Source organism: Lucilia cuprina, chromosome 4, assembly GCF_022045245.1.
Source record: "Lucilia cuprina isolate Lc7/37 chromosome 4, ASM2204524v1, whole genome shotgun sequence".
NCBI lineage: Eukaryota > Metazoa > Arthropoda > Insecta > Diptera > Calliphoridae > Lucilia > Lucilia cuprina.
The window spans coordinates 10,931,678-10,947,605 of NC_060952.1; the positions used below are offsets into that span (position 1 = coordinate 10,931,678).

At 29.9% G+C, this 15,928-nt stretch overlaps 1 protein-coding gene across 4 annotated transcripts in view; it reads right to left on the bottom strand.

Annotated features, from left to right (window-relative positions):
* Window positions 1–2,869: 2,869 nt before the first annotated feature.
* LOC111689588 (la-related protein 1) overlaps window positions 2,870–15,928 on the bottom strand; it is a 33,345-nt gene continuing 20,286 nt past the window's right edge. For all 4 annotated transcript variants that reach the window (XM_023452059.2, XM_023452067.2, XM_046950659.1 and 1 more), the window contains 5 exons: window positions 8,271–8,538; window positions 7,345–7,406; window positions 6,316–7,256; window positions 3,913–6,233; window positions 2,870–3,851 (listed from right to left, as the gene is read on the bottom strand). In XM_023452059.2, the coding sequence (XP_023307827.2) occupies window positions 3,136–3,851; window positions 3,913–6,233; window positions 6,316–7,256; window positions 7,345–7,406; window positions 8,271–8,538 (4,308 nt within the window). In that variant the 3' untranslated portion in view covers window positions 2,870–3,135. The remainder of the gene's footprint in view (window positions 3,852–3,912; window positions 6,234–6,315; window positions 7,257–7,344; window positions 7,407–8,270; window positions 8,539–15,928) is intronic.

Consider the following 15,928-nt stretch of genomic DNA (forward strand, 5'->3'; position numbering starts at 1 on the left):
GCTCGCAAACACTTTAATTGTTAACAAATCCCTTCCAAACGCTTGACAGAGCCAACTCTATACATGACCATAGTTTTACTCAATTGGCATCGTTCACAACTTTTCTTTTTAACATTATATCAACTGATATCGAACAAGAAATCTCGTTCCTATGATAATCGGGTTTTTGACACTGTAATATCTCGGAATTCAACGAACAAAACACAGCTACAGTGATTTTGTAAGGTTTACATCGATTACAATTTTTCTTTTTAACATTATATCAACTGATATCGAACAAGACATCCCGTAACAACTACAATAGATTCTTCGCACCAAAGCATTTTAGAATTTAACGAACAATTGAGCTGCAGGCGTCGTTGCTACAAAAACAATACATTTTGTTAATTTTACACAGGTAGATAACATCCTCTTGATAAAACATTTAAAAAAACAATTACATATATTATTCTGACTTGAGGACTATCATTTCGATCGGAATGGCTTTAATTTCCAAATTCTCCAAATTACTAATTATATATAGTTAGTTCAAAATTATATTGATTTTATTTAAAATTGATTCTGTTTAGCTAATCATTTCGAAAGAAATTTTTCTGAAGAAGCAAAAATATGGAAATAATTCCACATTCGATCGGAAAGGAAATCTGAGACAGACCTGTATATAGAGGATGTACACATAATGCCGTCTGCGCACAATTAGAAAATTTTGAAACGAAGGGAAATTGTTCCTACTTTTTCTGAAGATTCCTATTATTTGTTGGAATAGGTTTCTCGAGCGTTGCTTAGCTGAATGCGAAAAGGCAATCGAAATAGAAGTAATAATAGTTAAACAAAATTTCCATCATATTAAATTTTTTTTCAATATCCCAACCAGTTCCCTTTTGAAAATAGATTTTCAAATAGCAAAAATATTTGTTTTCGGTTTTTTTAGGTTTTTTCATCGGAATTAAATAAATTCCAATATTTAAGATTTTTTTTTATTTTTTTATAATTTTTTTTTTACGTAAGACTTAATTGACTAATAACAAAAATTCAGAATTTAAAGTTAATTAAATAATCAAATTGTGTTTATGTGTGTATGTGTGTGTTATTTTCTTCATTCATTGTAACTAAAGTTATATAAAAATAAAATATTTACAAAAAGGAAAAAAACATTATTAAAAAAAAAACATTTTTACATTCTTTTATCAATATTACTAATAAAATAAATGTTAATTTTTCAAGTTTTCTTTTAAAATTTTCCATAAGAAAATATAAATTGAAAATATTCTCTAACAAGCTTTCATTGGTTGGCACTGGGGCAGCACAATTAGGTTTTATATATTTGCATTTCATTTTTTTAAATTTAATTTAATATTTAATTCATTGTTTATAGATTTAGATGTTTTAACATCTTTTGAATTTTTTCATAATATTTTGCTTAGTATTGTGGGGTAAAGTGTTAGTAGTATTTATTTTGTTTTTTTTTATTTTTAATTATTAGTTTTTTCTTTTTATTTAAAGGATTTTTATGTATTTTTTATATTTTTTATATGAATATTTTGTAGTTTTTTTTAGATTAATTTCTATGTATATATTTTTTTAAATTATTCAATAATATTAAAATAATAGGAAAATTGTTGTTATTAAAATTTAGTTTTTAATATAAACGTAACAAACACATTTGTATTCAAATAGAAACTTTCAGCCAACAAATATTTTTGGTATTTTTTAAGAATTTTTGTAAATTTTTATAGATTTGAAATTTTAAATGCTTTAAATGTTGTTGTTTTTACAATTGTTTGAAAAATTGTAATTTTTACATTTTTTCTTAAAAAAATTACTCTTTTGAAATTTGATTTTATGTCAAGATTTTTTGCTAAAATTATTTTAAATCTTGTTTTGTTATTTATTGTTTAAAACAAAGGTAAAAATTTATTTGCAAATTAAACAATTTTATATAAACAACAAATTAAACTTTTAAAATTTTAACAAAAATACTGGTAATTTTTTGTTTTATAAAAAATTCTTTTGAAATTTTATTACAATTTTACAATTTTTATCTGGTTTTAACTCCAAGAGTAAGAAAATGAGTTTTTCAATATTTTTTTTCGTAAAATTTCCCTCTATTTATTTTTAAGAAATACCAGTTTATGTTGTTCTAAATGTTTAATTCAAAGAAAGTTTTCCCTCTATTTATAACAGTATTTTCCATACAAATACTTCAAAATAGTGTTTTTCTAAAATAAATTGTTGGCTGCAAAACCGGGTGCAAAAAAATACAATATTTCATATTAGTTTTTGTTTTTTCGATCCCTAGTTTAGTTTTATTATTAAGAATATTTAAAGAAATTTTTTACAAATTATATAATAAAGTCACTTTTAGCAAATATAATTATATTATTTAAATATTTTTTTTTTAAATTTTTTAAAGATTTTTTTAATTTTAATAACATCAAAAAAATAATATTAATAATAAAAAGTATTTAATAATATATTGAAAAAAAATAATAATAAAACAACAAATTTTTTTAAAAACCTTTTTTTTTTTGAGCATTTTCGAATTTTTTTTCTATTTTTTGGTTGACAATAATTAGTAGAAAAGAATGAAAAGAAAATCAATCAACAATGAACTAGAGAAAACAAAAAAAGGGATATTTTAAAAGCAAAGAAAATATACACATATATTCAATAAAAAGTGTAGAGGTAATTTACTCTAAATATTTATATATATATAAAAAAGAAAACTAGTATTTCGTTCGTTTAAAATATTCGTTTAGTTTCATTTGAATGTAATTTTAAAAATTTTATATTCTTTTAAAGCAATAAATGTTTTCTTATTTATTTATCAGACAAAGAAAGAGATAAAATAAAAAATCGTTTTTTTTTCTCAATCATTAACAGTTATAATTTTTGCTCACATATCATTTAAGTTACTTTTGAAAATTGAAAATACCCAAAAATTCGAAAAAAAAGTAGTAAGAGAAAATAATAAGGAATAATAAGAGCAAAAATATTTTAGCATTATTATAAACTAAGCATAAAAAATAGCACTTAATTTTATTTAATAAAGAGAAAAAAATAATATAATTATTAATAGAAAAAATATATATGTATTAAAAATATTTAAGCAGAGGAGGAACAAATGAATTTTTCTTAATTTTCCGCCGCTACAGACGCTGTCGTTGATTTTTTAGTTTGCTGTGATTGTTGTTGTTGTTCGTTTGATGTTTTGTTATCTTTTAATTGTTGTTGTTGCTGTTGTTGGGGACCAGTAGTTCCTGTTGGTTTTGATTTTTGTTGTTGCTGTTGTTGATATTGATTTTGTCTATAGTTTCTGTTTAAACCCGTATTACTGCCATTGCCACCAGCACCACTACGTCTCAATTCATTGGGTGAACCATAATGATAATTGCGATTGGCAATTTGTGGTTTGTTGCCCAATGAACCGCTGCGTACTCTAACAGTGCTACTGCCAAAGGAACCAGTACGTCTACGATTGTTATGGCTTTGGTTGTAGTTATTGTGCTGTTGATAGTGGTTTTGCTGTTGTTGTTGCTGCTGTTGTTGTCTATTGCCTACATAATCGCTGCGATTGGTAATAGTAGTATTTGGTCTACGACCACTACCCGCTATGATTACCTTGGTGCCATCACTTTCGGACACACTACGATGACGTTGCAAATTACGTGCCCTATTTAAACTGCCCACACCTTGTAGCATTTCATTGATTTCTGGTTCGACTACACGGAAATCTTCAATGGTTTTGAATTTGGTCAAATATTCTGCCAATTTGGGTTGTACCTCCAATTTGTCAGCATTTTTGTAGTATTTTAAAAAGGCCCAGAATTTTTCCAAACCATAAAGTTGACCTGAAGAGCAAAAAAAGATAATAAATATCAAACCACTTAAAAAAATCATGATTCAACTTACCAGTTTCATAATCAGCAATTGTTTCTTCTTGGAAGTCTTCGTAAATGTGTGGACGGAATTTCTTCTCCAAACCATACGAAAAGAAACGGAATAAACATTCTAGACCATAACGGAAACCATTGCTAGCATCTTCCAATGCCAATGCACGGAATTCATTGTACATGGTTTTGTTGAAATTTTCACGCAAGAAGAATGACCAGAAACGATACAAAGTGTTCATTTCCTGTGATTGTCCATAGCCCAAACGGCGGCGCTCCTTGAGGCAGCGCGAGTGATATTTGTGATATGCTTGTTGCGTGAAATTGTTCTCCTTGAGTAGAGAGTGCGATGGATGCTGGAAGACGGGCAACGATTGTGGCACAGAAGAGCCGTACGAGCCGTATGATGAGGCATTGGGTGAGGTACCCGCCGACGAACCCATGGAAGTGGTACGTGGTCGATGTTCGACTGTGTCGAGCAACCAACCGACATGAGCTTCAACGGGTGGATTAGATGAATGGCGGGTCTTACGTTTACGTGGCGTACGAAGATCAATTGAATGTGAATTGGGAGCGGCATAGAAACGGGCACGGCGTGACTTGGTCGTCGAATTAAGGGTTGAGTTCAAGGTGCTGTTCAAGTCTTCATCATCGTAGGCGGGTGGAGGTGGTGGTGGCGGTTGTTGTCTTTGTTGGTAGTGTGGTTTTTGGCTACTGGAGAGTTTTTCGAAATCTTCTTGGGAAATCACATTGACAGTGCGGTAATTGTTACCAGTTACCCACAAGTCTTCTTCGTAGTTGGCTAAGCCATCGTTAATGACATTTTCCAAGTCCTGAGTGATTTTTGTTCGAGATGTAAAGTCGGCTGTACGGTCGTAGCCCTCGTGTTTGGGGGCGCGTTGTACTTGGGCAACAATCAGCAGTTTGTTAATATCACGGTCGGCAAACTCGTAGTCAGATTCATCATCGTCGGAATAGTGTTCGGTGAAATTGTTGACGCGTCCGGAGGCAGGTATAGGATCCATAAGCTCTTCATCGAATTGAAAGTCTAGTTCTTCTTTCTCGCCATGATGCTGGCCGCCGGTGGTTGTGGTGGTGAGTGCAGCTGTTTTGGAGGAGGCAGAGGAGGAATTGATGGTTGTTGTAGTGGTTGTGTTGTTTTTGTTGACATTGGAGGAAGCATTTGATGAGGTGGTGGCATTGATGGCAGTGGGTTTATTGTTGTTGTTGGGCAATGATTTTTTTGTGGGTTTTGTGGAGTTGGAGGAAGCGGATTTGGTGTTGATGGAAGAGTTGGAGGAGTTTGAAGTGGATATGGTGGTTGTGAGGGAGGTAGTGGGGGTGGCAGAGGAATCGAGTGGCAATTGTGATGATGACGTTTGTGTTGAGTTGGTAGCTGATTTAATATCTTTATTAGCATTTGATTTAGAGCGTCTCTTTACCTCTTTCCACATGCCATCGGCAGTCTCGGCAGCTGTTGCGGTTGCTGCTGACTCATCATCATTGCCAGCCGACAAGGACTTGGCATCACCCTTGGCCGCTGACTTCTTTTCCGGTGTAGAAGTAGATTTCGGCTTTACTTGTGTCTTCACACTTTCTGCCAGTCCACTCAAATGATCCGCCAATTGAGCCACCGCTCCACCCGTTGACTGCTGATCGGCCTCGACCTTTTTGGTGAGAGCGCTGATGGCATTTAAAGCAGGGGCAGGTGTTTGTCTCTCTTGTTGCAACAGCATGGTGGGTATAAGATTATGTGAATTGCGTGGCACCGGTGGTGGTGGTATACAACTCAGTGGTTTTGTGGCCATGGGTGAGGTCAGTATCGGTGGCAGAGGCACTTCGGGTACATAAGTTATAATAGGCGAGGTATTTGGTGATTTAACAGCAGTCGATTTAGCAGCATCACTTTCAGTAGTGGTTGCAGGGCTTTCACTAGCTGTTGTTTTGTTGTCGTCTGTAGTTTCAGTGGATTTATCATCATTTTTAGTTTGATTTGTAGTTGCAGAGGCATCTTTAGCAGTTGGGGTAGAGGCCGCACCACTTTCAGTGGGTTTACCAGTGGTGGCACCACCTACTCTAGCTGCATTTTGAGTTCCGGTCGTATCCAGAGCATCTTTAATAGGCCAAATTGTGGGATTGGTTTTTGTGCGAACCTTGTAGCCTTCGAGAAGTTCGATTTTATCCGACTCCTTGATGGCTGTAATGATAAGGGCCACATCAGTGCTCAGAGCCAGAACACGATGGAACGAAGCGATTAAGGTGACTGGAATGCAACCTTCGTCGTCCATTTTGCGGCGTAAAAAGAAATCGCCAGTAAGATTTTCTTCGCTAAAATAATATTCACTAAAGGAGAGATAAAATAGAAAACAAAAAACATAATTAGTCAATTTAAAATTTAATTGATTTAAGTTTAAGAAATACTTACACTTGTTTTTTAATGGCTTCTTTGACGCTTTGAGCATCCATTTCAATATAAGCAGCAGGCATGGGCCCATAATAATGGGTACCCATAAGGACAAATGATTGATCTGTACCAGCGGCATCCGCCGGCAAATAATTTGCGTATTCGCCATTGGCTAACAGATGGCGTGGTATGCGATTTGTCGTACGACCTGGTCCCGATCTTGAGAATCCGCCGCGACCTTGACGCCCGCCCCTGTAGGACGTGCGGAAACGCCGTTGCGTACGGGCTGGCCGTTCGTATTCCCGGTCATTTGAGCGTTCGGCGCCGCTGCCGCTACGCCAGGAATCAATGCGCTCATTAGGCCCGCCAGACTTTTTGTTGCCACGTTGACTTTCACCATGGCTGCTGGTGTGGGCATTTGAGCGACGTTCATGGCCGTTACCATCACCCCGTTGATGGGAGCGTTCATGGTAGCGTTGTTGCGATGAGATGCCTCGGCGTGTGGGACGGCCAATTGATTTGGAACGACTAGATTTGGCCAAATCGATTTGCAAAGGTCTCCACTTGTGTTTGGGAATTTTCTTATTGATGCCATTTCCTCCATTACTGGTAGTGGCTGCTTCATTGGTGATCGTCTGACCGTTGGTAGATTTGGGGTCATTGTTCTCTTTATCTTTTATGGCAGCTGTACTTGTGGCTGAAGTTGATGGAGCAGCGCTATCGACTTCTTTATTATCTTTCGATGTTTGCGGTTGTTGCTGTTGTTGGTTTTGTTCACTTGTTGCAGCAACTGCGGTTGAGTTGTTTTCAACAGGTTCTGTTGTGGAAGCAACACTACTTGAAGTGATGTCTTCTTTTTGAGCGTTGGAACGTTGTTTCTTAGTAGAACGTTTTGTTTCGTTTCCTGTGGGTTTACCACCAATTAGCATTGGCCAATCGCCAACGTTGCTAAAATCACTAGCCTAAAGTGACAAAGAAATGTTAAAAATTAATTGAGAGAAACTTTAGAAGATTTTTTCTTTTGTTAAATGGAAATGTTAAGAAACTTACTTTTTGATTAACTTTCTTTTTATCCTTTACTACGGGAGCATTAGCTTCACTTTTGGAAACAACTGAAATTTAATAAAAATTTAAAGAAATTAATAAAATATTTTAATTTTTGAATCATAATTATAAAGAGCGTTGAGAGAGTGTTTTGTTTCTTAAACATTATTTGACATTTTGTTTTAGAGATAATATTCTGAAAATATTGTTTATATTTTGATATGAATAATAATAACTAATCTATATAAACAAATACCCTTTTAACTTATCAGCTTTTTATATTTTATGTTTTTAGTTGTTGTTTTCTATAATTTATACTAGATTTTCTAGTTAATGAGTGAGTATACTAAAATATCAGGCCATTTCAAAAAAAAAAAAAGTTTGTATAAAGAAATAAAAACAACATTATCATTATTATAATATAAATAAGCTAGTGTGAGTATATATATTAATAGACTTTATTATACCACAGAAGTGTTTAATGAACGAACACGCGTTCAATAAACCAAAATGCATGAACAGAAAAGTTTTCGCTACTAAATAAAGGCCACAATGATGAAGCTTGCTAAAACAGCAGTGGGGGTGTACAAAAAGTGTGAGGTTAAAGTAAATTATAAACTAGCTACGGTTAGAGAGACATTTCACTTGTGGTTTATATTAAAGGCCATTGTATTATTATTGACAATAATAATAATAATGACCATAATAAAGAAGAAGCATAATTTGTATGTGCTTTGTATGACTAATTTAAACTACGCAATTTAAATCAATTGTAGCTTTAAAAAAAAAGAAACAAATAAGCATGGAACCCCACGTCTTAAAAAGATATTCAAATTATATTCAACATAACCTAAATCTTTATAAGTAATTCCCCTCTCTTTGCTACACACTTTAAAAGTTGTTTTTTTTTTCTTTTACAAAAAAAAACTCACCAATGGTTGTTGACTCGGCTTTTTTAGCAGTTTGTGTTTTGTTGTTTGGCTGAGTCTGTGCGTTGTTAGAGTTGGTGTTTTTAGCTGTAGTAGTATTGTTGGTGTTTGTTGTAGAATTTAAAGTCGCCGGTTGATTTTCTCCTTGATTCTGTTGTGTTGTTGGTGTTGTTGTTTTTGTTTGTTGCTGTTTAGGTTGTTTGGGTTGCAAAACACGTTTATCCAAAGGTGAGGAACCAGTTTTGGGACTGGAAGCTTGTTGTTTTGAAATCTAGAAAATAAATTAAAAACAAAAAAGGTAAAATTTAATTCAGTTTTTTTTGGCAATAACCTAATGGGGAGGCGTTTAAATTAAAAATATATTGTTTATTATTAAGAAATTACAAATAAATAAATATTTTGAAGAAAAGGAAATGATAAACAAAAACATATATTAAAATTAATTATTTTTATTTATAAACAAACAGGTCAAAAAAACTGTAAGCAAAAAGAAAACGTTTTCTTATTTTTTTTCATTTTTGGATTTCATTCAAAATTCTAGAGATTTTGTATGAAGGTTGAAGTACGCCGCAAAATTGTTAAACGTGTGCATAAATTTGCAAATATATAATAGAATAAATGATTAATTTTAGGCGTTAAGAATAACTGTACTAAGATTTATTTTAACCATTTGTTGAAATTTTAAGCGATTTGCCGGCAAATCTGATAAATACTGAAGTTTCAAACACCTCTAGACTTCTCTACAATCTTTACAATATACAAAAATTAAAACCATTAATATTTAATATTGGACTTTTTAGAAGCAGCAAAAATAATATATTGTAAAGATTATAGAGAAGTCTAGAGGTGTTTGAAACTTCAACATATGATAATTTTTAAGAAAAATTATTAATTATTAAAACTGATGATTTTATTAATAAAATGTTTATAAAGTAAAAAAATTCTGAATTAAAAAAATATATATTTTTAAAAAATTTTCTTTAGAACCTATTAAAGACTCATCCTTGATGCTGAAGTCATCTTTTACAACTCCAATGAAAAAAAAAAAATATGGAAAATTACTATGAAATTGGTGGAGGGAAAGACTATCACGCGCATAATACATGATTTTATTGAGGGCAAACTCTAGTAGCACCTAAGAAAATGGAGTGAGTAGATGTGGAAAAAAGAAAAAACATGTGTTTGTCACACGATAACACTGAATTTATCGATTTTCTACAAAACATTTGCGTATTCATATTTCAAAATAAAAAATATTCATCAAGAAAAACAATATAAGAAACAAAGGTCATTTTTATCTACATATATTATAAATGAATGGTATATTTCGTGGAAAACAACCCAGAAGCCAAAAAATCACAATGACAAAGAGGAAAATCACGCAATAATATATTATACATATAGAATATATAGAATTTTAATATATTATTATATATACATATATAAAATTCTGTTGAAAGAAAACAACAATTTAATGAAAATCTTTAAAAATCGAATGTTATTAAGGAAAATAAGAAAAGAAAACTTATAAAACAAACTAATTAAAAATAATCTATTTTTAGTTTTACAACAAAATGAAAGTAAAAAATATGTATAGAAATAAAAAATCATAATAAAGAAATCAAAATGATATCATACCTAGTGTAGTAGATTATTTCAAAAAATCCAAACGAAATAAATTTTAATAAAAAGCACTTAATTGAAATTTATAATTTCAACTTAAACAAAAATTTATAGAAACACTATTGTTAATATTTTTTATTTATTCTTTTTTTCAAATCTTATCTTAAGTGTTTTTATTTGTTTTTAAAATCTTATCGTTTTTAAACGTTCTTGTAAAAGTTTTTTATTTTATTTTTAATAAAAAATTTCTTTTTTTAATAAATTATTAATTTATTTCACTTTTTTATTAAGTTACACAAAAGTGACCTAATTTTTAGTCAACTTTTTTTTTGAAATTCTTTTTTTATATTGATGTTTGTATTCAACTTGTTTTTCTTTTCCAATAAGTTCTAAATATAAAATATTTTCAATAATATTTTTAAAACTTTTTTTTGAAATTGCTTGTTTTCTGTTTTAAAGAAATTGACGAGTGTCTTGTTCAACTGTTCAAGATATTCTGATTTCATTTGGTTTCGCGCAGTTGATGAAAACAACTTTTTACGTTGCCGGTTTAGCATCTAGAGATATGTGGTACGTGAGCATTACCAAGTGTCTGTGTAGCAGCAATTGTAGTGGTAGACATCAATGTTAAAAAACAACAAAAACGAAAATAAAAACATAAAACCAAAACAAAATAAAAATAAAAACATACTCAATACATACACATGTAAATATTAAGGGAACCACTAACTAGTGTTGTCAAATTTTACAAAAAAAAAAATTGAAAAACGCTAAGTTGCAATATGACTACCTGGACTTCTTACATCGCGAAACCTTTTTCACAAATTTTCATACTGTATTCTACATTTTTATACCAAATAATTTATCGAAATAAAAACTCTAGTAAATAGTTTGAAAAATTCACAAATTTTCATACTGTATTCTACATTTTTAATACCAAATAATTTATCGAAATAAAAATCCTAGTAAATAGTTTGAAAAATTATATTAACGAAATTTGGAAGCTTTTATTAATTTGACTTATAGTGAAATTTCTACTTTCTAGTTCTAATTAGATTTTAAATTGGACTTAACACAAACAATTCTAATTTATTATGGCAATGTAATAGGGCTTTACATTTCCCAGTTTTTAATAACTCAGTCCCGAACTAACTATTTAATCTGCCTCTTAGGATTAAACCTAGCCACCGACTACCCAGTCGACCAGCTAGTTGTTACACGTACTAAGAAGAAATCAATTGTCACTTCATGGATAACAAAAAGGCAGTCAGAAAGCTAGTCCAAAGGAGCCAATACATGGTAATAAGACCTTTTGGATAAATGACTTTAGCTGTCTACTCTCCAGATTACTTAGAGACAGTAAAATGACTATTACTCTTGCTCTCACTTTTCTCTCTCACTTTGACGACTGCAATATGTAAGAAACCTTTGGAACTGAAGGAGTATACATCCTTTCTGTATATGTACCAAAAACTTAATTAAATAGTTTTATGGAATGCAAATATTTATTGAGATGATAAAAAAACGCAAAATTTGTATTACTCCTGTATGAATACCATGAAATCATCACACAATACAGTAGAAAAATAAAAACAAAACAGAGAGTAAAAAAACAGCAAAATCAACAAATAAAAAAATAATATTTTATTTAATATTTAAATAAAAAATATATAAAACTGATAACACAACTACCAAAATGGCCGAGTTTATCATACTTTTTATATAAAAAACACAAGCACATACATATAAATACAAATGTATCTGTGTTTATTAAAAAATGCATTCACAAGTACTCTCCCAAATAAAGAAAGAAAACAATCAAACGTACTAAGAAAAAAAAACAAAACACGGCCTCACGCAATGTTGTTTTTCAGGTTTTTTGTTTTTGTCTGTGTATTCAAAATAAAAATATGTATTTCCTTCCAATGGGTGTCTTCTAAAGGGGTGGGGGATACATTTGAGTACAACTGCACCAACATTTACTCTATTCTTTTACAAACTACCAGACACACTCCTAGTACATGTTTTCATTTCTTTTTTCTGTTGTTTTCTTCAACCATATTGATAAAATCTATTCAAAACAAATATCATAATCAAAACAAAATATGAAAAACAAAGTACTTTACTGCAGAGCAACCAGTTTATGTTTAGTATGTAACCAAATGAATTACGTAGTTTCCAATAACACTCCATCTTCTTCTTCTTCTTTTTGTCGACACACAAACACACACATTACAATACACATTACAAATGTAATACATAAAATATTTTCCAAAACAATAACAAATGAAACGAAGCAGTCAGAGCATATGGGTGGGAAAAGCAACAAACCAACAAAAATCAACATGCTAAAACTCACGTAGGCCAAGTTGGAAAATTACATTTAAGGGAGTCTCAACAACACCACCAACTAAAAACGACTATCTGGTAATAAAAATTAATCCGCATTATTTTGATACGCACAGACGCAGTTTTAAATTGAGTGTGTAGTAGAGACTCAATTACCTCCTGTTTTTCATTTATGTTTATTAAATGAGAGTGAACATACATACACATATAGTTTCTTCTCTTTTATACAGTATTTATGTTAATTGATGTTTTCAATTTTACAATAGACTACTTTATACAGTGACGTAGATAAGTAATGTAACCACTTAAGACAATCAAAAATAGACCTTAAATCACTATGTATTTGTTTAAATGGCAATTAAGAATAATTTGGAAAATTTAAGAAAATTGAAATCTATGAAATTAGTTAAATAAATTTAAAAACAAATAAACGTGATTCAATTTTGCAGCACAAAGAAATTTCCTAGAAACATTTGACCTTCAAGCAAACATTTTCGCCAAATATTGAGATTTCTATTGAAATTATTCACACACATTTTTATAATTAAATACATATGCAAACAATCTTTAAAAAATTAATGTGTTTTTTCCGGTAATATCATTCACTTTATATTCCTGCAAATACTTTTTCAAGAATAGAAAATTACTGACTCTATTATGGTTTACAACTTAACGCTTCTTTAGTTGAAATTTTTCTATTTCAATACCTATTGTCAGTTTGAAACACATTTAACTTTTTATAACTTGTTATAAATTGAACATTCTTGGCCAAAAAAGTATGCTCGATTTTTTTTTTTTTTTTTTTTTTTTTTGAGTTTTTGGAGTATTTTAGATAAACCAAACTTTTAAACTTAAGTAGCCAAAAATTTATAAACTCAAGATTTAACTGTTCAGATTTTAAAATTTAAAGCAATAAGAAATGTTTTTTACACATGGCCGAAGAGTGATTAGCAAGGTACTTAGGTACTTCCGCTAACTAACTACCAACAACTAACTAACTTATTTTAAATCGAACCATTCGAAATATGGCATCAAGTTTTACTAATCTTTGAGTAAACTCGTGATAAAATCTCATGATGTGTAAAAAACATTCTTAGGAACACTATTACAAATTAGTAATAACTAAAGTAGGATCTTATAATGCAAATAACTCGTATCAAGATATTTAATTTGTACTTTTGTATATTGTTATCAATAAAGCATATTGTGATCTATACACCCACTTATCTTTCCGTGTACATTTAATAACAAAAAACAAACTATCGGCATTATAAAAACCTACCTTTAGTTATTGCTAAGTTATAGTAATTAATGAGCCTTAGAAAAAAATATATAATTGTATTGCAATTGAAATTATTGAAATTATTTGTACCTACATTATCATTAGAACGAAAACCAGAATCCAAAACGTGGAAAAGGCTCTAACAACCCCTTTGTAAATTGCAGTTAAAAAAATACGTGCCACATGTTCCTCGCAATTTTAAATCTTAAAACAAATTATAGATATTAATGTATAATGACCTCCTACGATAAGTTAGTTATTTGGGTTCTAATAATCATCTGCAATCTTATCAAATTACTGCTTTGTTTTGTTTGTGAAAATTCAATACAAGTATGTATCAACAAAAAAAAACAAACAAAAATTCTTTTCATATAAACTTTAAAACATTCTTAGAATGACCCTGAACTAAAAAAGTGTCAACAGGCGCTAACGAAAAATACAAAAAAAAAATTAAAAGATACTAAAATTATAAACATAAAACAAATCAATAAATAAAATTTATTAGATTTTAACAGCATATACATATTTGTTTATTTAGCATTAAAGTTTGATTTTATAATGTAAAAAAGGTGACCAGATTTGAGAAGTTATAACATGCATAACTCTCACTACCTTATGACAAACTAGGAGGTATACACCGAAATTTCCAAATCTTAAAAGTAGAAAATATAATTTTGATATTATTTTTATATTGTTTTTCAATGTATTTCACAGACTTAAAAGTAGTGAGGAGATCTTACTTATCTAGATTAAAGTGATAAACTTTGAAACGATGTAAATCACTTTGAAACGATGTAAATTTCTAAAAGCTTAGGCTTCCCATCCAGATTCCTGTGTATTGATTACAGGCGGTTTGTTTTAAATTGCAAATATTCCCAAATTAGTTAATTGTTTACAATTTTTCATTAAGTAAATGTAAAACAAGCAACTACAATAATAAAACGTTGCGAAACAATTACAAAACAACATAAAAACCATTTATTTTTATATAAGGGTCGCTCATCATAAACTTAATTATTGAAAGAACAATTATTGTGAATTTTTTTCAAATGGCCAGTTTTATTTTTCTCTGTCTGTCGTTTGGTTGGAAAACGTGATCATATTTGTGTGTTCACATTCTAGTTTCTTATACTTAATGTCCGAGAACCAGAACAAGTATGAATATTGTGTTTTTTATATTAAATCAAAAATGAGATTATTATACAAATTGTCACGTAGTCAAGCAATACGTATTCCAAAAGATACATCCACACACATTGAAATTAATTCTACCTGTCTACAAGTACGAATAGGTTGTCTGACAGTTAGTTGTTACATCTGTAACCAAGATTAGAATTAGTGATTATACAATTTGTTGTTTTGTTTTTGGTTTCTATTTACATTTTATATGTTTGTTTAACAATTAAATATAAAAATAAGCAAATAAACATGAAAATACATAAACATTTGAGTTTCGTACAAAAAAACAACAGAAAATAAATAAACATTAAACGGGTTAGAAATTTATCTGGAATAAAATAAACCCTTGAGAATAGAAACAAACATAAGATTGCTAAATAGGAAATTATTATTATTTATTTTTCATATTATTCTTATTAAAAGATGTACATATTTACTAGTCTTATTAAAATATTGTTTTTAAATAGTTGTTATTTTTAATAAACGGGTTAGTTGAGGTCAATCAAATTGCATATTTTTGTTTCAAATAGTAGTATCGAAAGCAATCAGTTTAATAAAAAACAAATAGATCTTAAATTGCACTGCACTATTACATTTAAGTAGTCTAATAATGACTTACATATAATCATATACATATGTACTTTTTAGAGTCTTGTTATAGATCCAAATGTCGTGGGTACGAGTACGTTTAGAATGCTTTATATACGTAAGTACTTATTTGTAAACTCCGTGTTTAAATAATAAGTTAAAATGCTAATGAATAAGTAGTGAAAAGTAGTTGAAATACATATGTTTTTAATTTATTGTAGTTATATAGTACTACTTCTTTGTAATGCATTATTTAAGTACTTATTTGTGTTAAATATCAATGAATAAATAGTGAAAAGTAGTTTGAATTGTATTTTGACTTGTTAGTTTGATGAAAGTTTTTGCTTGAATATCAAGTTGAGAAAAAGTCTAATATCGACTTGCTATATTAGAAAATTTACTTCACAATTTTAAAAAATAATATTTTATTAATTAAAAATATCGTTTGCAATTTATACAATTTAATTTGAAAGATCTCTTGACGGCAATTTCGGTGGACAGATAAATTTCGGTCCAATAAAAAAATTTTGTTTATTTTGGCGAGTTATACGTTTGATAGTGACTGTTCCGCGGCAGACATTTGAACATTCTAACATTGGCGTCGATTGTATTCTTATTGAAATAAAAATAGTTTGTTGAA